Consider the following 3,455-nt stretch of genomic DNA (forward strand, 5'->3'; position numbering starts at 1 on the left):
AGGGTGGGAAACACAGGATAAGTGTTCACAGTACTTATCCCACTTATGATCCGGCACGTTTCGCGTGATGATTTGGTTTAACTAAACCACCTGTTCCACCATTGCGAGAACAGCGTCTGCTCTTGCCCATCATCCTTCTCCCAGAGCCTAACACGCTGCCTCGTGCTTATTAAGGGCTGAAGAATTTATTAAGGGCCCGCTCCTGAGGGTTAACATGTGTCATTTCCAAAATACCTGGAAGAACTTCTCTTCCACTAGAAGGAAGAGAAATCGCAGCGCCTCCTGCAGGCAACTTGAGTTCCTCGGAAACAGTCAGACTGCAGAGCACAGCTCTGCCTCCCCACCGTCACCACCCCTCATAAACTCCTCGGGAACTCCAATCCCCTGAAGTCACCGAGCCCTGCGGGCGGGGAGCTGGAGACGAGCTGCCACCCGCCGGAGGCCTGCGCCCTTCCCGGCGCTCGCAAGCGATTGCTCCAGTCAGCCGCGGCGCCGCCTTCACCTCCGCCTACCGTCCCCAGAAATGTCATATTTGGACGTTGCGTAGACAAAAACAATCTGATTAACTTCCTGACAGATAGGCGAAGACAAAACTTCAGCAAACAAGAAAATCTTATACACCTGCACTCGGCTCCGGGCCGGTGACGTCCGTACAGGAGCAGGACAACTCACGGCACCGCCCCGCCCGGCTGCCTCTCCTAGGCGTAGAGGTAAAGCGCCCTCTAATGATCACTGCTACCTCACCTGCGGTTAACCGGGCCGTCACCCTAGCCACGCCCAGGCTCGCGAGAGTAAGAACAGGACCAAAGAGGTTCCGGAACCGAACTTCGTTACCTACTGTTCCCACACGGAAAGGCCCGAAGGACCAACCGGAAGTCCTGGTTCAAACGCTCCACGGAGAGCATCCTGGGGACCGGAAGGAGGTGAAACTGCCGCATCCGACTGGAGCCCCTGCAAGACGAGCGTGGTGAGAGATCGCGTGGTTGTTACAGCGGCGTGTTGCTGGAGCGCGTGGCTCGTGCGCAGAGGTCAGAGGTGGCTGAAAGCCTGACGTCGGTGTAGAAGCTGAGACCGCGAACTATGGTGGGAAGATCCGGGCGGCGCGCGCGTGGAGCGGCCAAGTGGGCAGCTGTGCGAGCTAAGGCAAGTCGCGACCCAGCGGACGACGATGGAGAGGACTTAGAATCTCCACCCTCACCGGGGGACTCGAGCTACTACCAAGATAAGGTAGATGATTTCCATGAGGCCCGATCTCGGGCCGCCTTGGCTAAGGGCTGGAGCGAAATAGAGAGTGGGGACGAGGAGGATGGCGATGAGGAGGAGGAGGTGCTTGCCCTAGATGTTGCCGATGAGGACGATGAAGATGGAGAGAGTGAGGAGGGTGACGATGATGATGGTGGGAGCTCCGTGCAGAGTGAGACTGAGGCTTCTGTGGATCCCAGTTTGTCGTGGGGTCAGAGGAAAAAACTTTACTACGACACGGACTATGGCTCCAAGTCCCGAGGCCGGCAGAGTCAACAAGAAGTAGAGGAAGAGGAAAGAGAGGAGGAGGCGGAGGCACAGCTCATTCAGCGGCGCTTAGCCCAAGCTCTGCAAGAGGACGATTTTGGAGTTACCTGGGTGGAGGCTTTTGCAAAACCAGTACCTCAGGTAAATGAGGCTGAGACACGTGTCGTGAAGGATTTGGCGAAAGTTTCCGTGAAAGAGAAGCTGAAAATGCTGCGAAAGGAATCTCCAGAGCTCTTGGAGCTGATAGACGACTTGAAAGTTAAGTTGACAGAGATGAAGGATGAGCTGGAGCCATTGCTACAGTTAGTGGAGCAAAAGATCATCCCCCCTGGAAAAGGAAGCCAATACCTGAGGACCAAATACAATCTCTATTTGAACTACTGCTCCAACATTAGTTTTTATCTGATCCTGAAAGCTAGGAGAGTCCCTGCACATGGACATCCTGTCATTGAAAGGCTTGTTACCTACCGAAATTTGATCAACAAGTTGTCGGTTGTGGATCAGAAGCTGTCCTCTGAAATTCGTTATATGCTCACACTTAAAGATGGTGCTGGAAAGAAAGAACTGAATTTAAAAGCAAAATCCATGAAGGCCAAGCCAAAATCAGTTTCAGAGACTTCTGCTGCTGCTTTGGCTGTTAGAGACCTTTCTGATGATTCTGATTTTGATGAAGAAGCTGCACTGAAATACTATAAAGAAATGGAAGAGAGACAAAAATTAAAGAGAAAGAAAGAAGAAAATAGTACCGAAGAACAGGCTCTTGAAGATCAAAATGCAAAGAGAGCCATTACTTATCAGATTGCTAAAAATAGGGGACTTACACCTAGGAGAAAGAAAATTGATCGGAATCCCAGAGTCAAACACCGGGAGAAGTTCAGAAAAGCCAAAATTCGCAGAAGAGGCCAGGTTCGTGAAGTTCGCAGGGAAGAGCAACGTTATACTGGTGAACTGTCTGGCATTCGTGCAGGAGTTAAAAAGAGCATTAAGCTTAAGTAAAGTTTTTGCTTAGCTTAAGTCTTTTGACGATAATTTTGGATTAATAAATTTTTATTTTTAACTGGTGATGAGAGTGTATTAATACTTAATGCTTAGCCTTAAATGTTAAAAATTCTGACAATAGGAAAATTTCCTATATAACCCTATTGAGGGTTATTGCTAATTTATTTGTGTTTTAATTTGTAATCAGGTCATACAGAGAACTGTGGGAACAATATGAAGATGTGTGGGAAAAGAGGTGGTGATGGAAAAAAGTTCTCCACTATTCTGTCAAAAAGTAGCCTGGGGAAATTACATAGGTAGTTGTGGAGCAACAGACTTGGAGTACTTATTTTTTTTCATGTATCAAGTCTTTTATTTACACTTAGAGTACTTTTGTAATTTTTCACATAAAGTGAAGAGAATGCAGCTCTGGTAGACATCTTATTTGTAAGCTAGGATATAAAGTAGTTTTGATGTTCCATTGCCTAAAGTATAATTCTTGAGCAGGAAACTTACCAATAATGAGTTTAATGTTAAGTATTTTTGTACATTTTATTGTGGGAAAAGCTTAGGAAAGAAGGGGAACTTGGTTGAAAATAGAGATATGCCTTAATTACATCAATAGTGAATATTTTTTCATAGTGCTTAATGTGGTAAGATAAAAATTCCATTTTTTCTTCCATATTGTTGGTTGGTCTTTGTACTTTGCACTTGCAGAAAATCTGATAAGATTACTACTGAGTAAGTGGTAACTTCAAAATTACTTTTTTTTATATATATATATATAATTATTCTCATCTTTATAGTAGGGGAAAGATGATGACATGGTGAACTTAAAAATTCTTAGGATGATGCCAGGGAGAAAATGAGAAGACTAGTGAAGGAGCACAAAGGACCTCTTAACTGTTTATGCATTAAATGTGTGCTGGCTGCTAGAAATGCAGAGATGTCAGTGGTTAATATTTATT

The 3,455-nt window shown here is 46.1% G+C and overlaps 1 protein-coding gene across 1 annotated transcript; it reads left to right on the forward strand.

Annotated features, from left to right (window-relative positions):
* Positions 1-915: 915 nt before the first annotated feature.
* Positions 916-2,571, forward strand: UTP3 (UTP3 small subunit processome component). The gene has a single exon (XM_005208125.4). The coding sequence runs from the start codon at positions 1,081-1,083 to the stop codon at positions 2,503-2,505; it is 1,425 nt and encodes a 474-aa protein (XP_005208182.1). The 5' UTR covers positions 916-1,080; the 3' UTR covers positions 2,506-2,571.
* Positions 2,572-3,455: the final 884 nt, after the last annotated feature.

The sequence above is a fragment of the Bos taurus genome, chromosome 6 (genome assembly GCF_002263795.3).
Source record: "Bos taurus isolate L1 Dominette 01449 registration number 42190680 breed Hereford chromosome 6, ARS-UCD2.0, whole genome shotgun sequence".
Lineage (NCBI taxonomy): Eukaryota > Metazoa > Chordata > Mammalia > Artiodactyla > Bovidae > Bos > Bos taurus.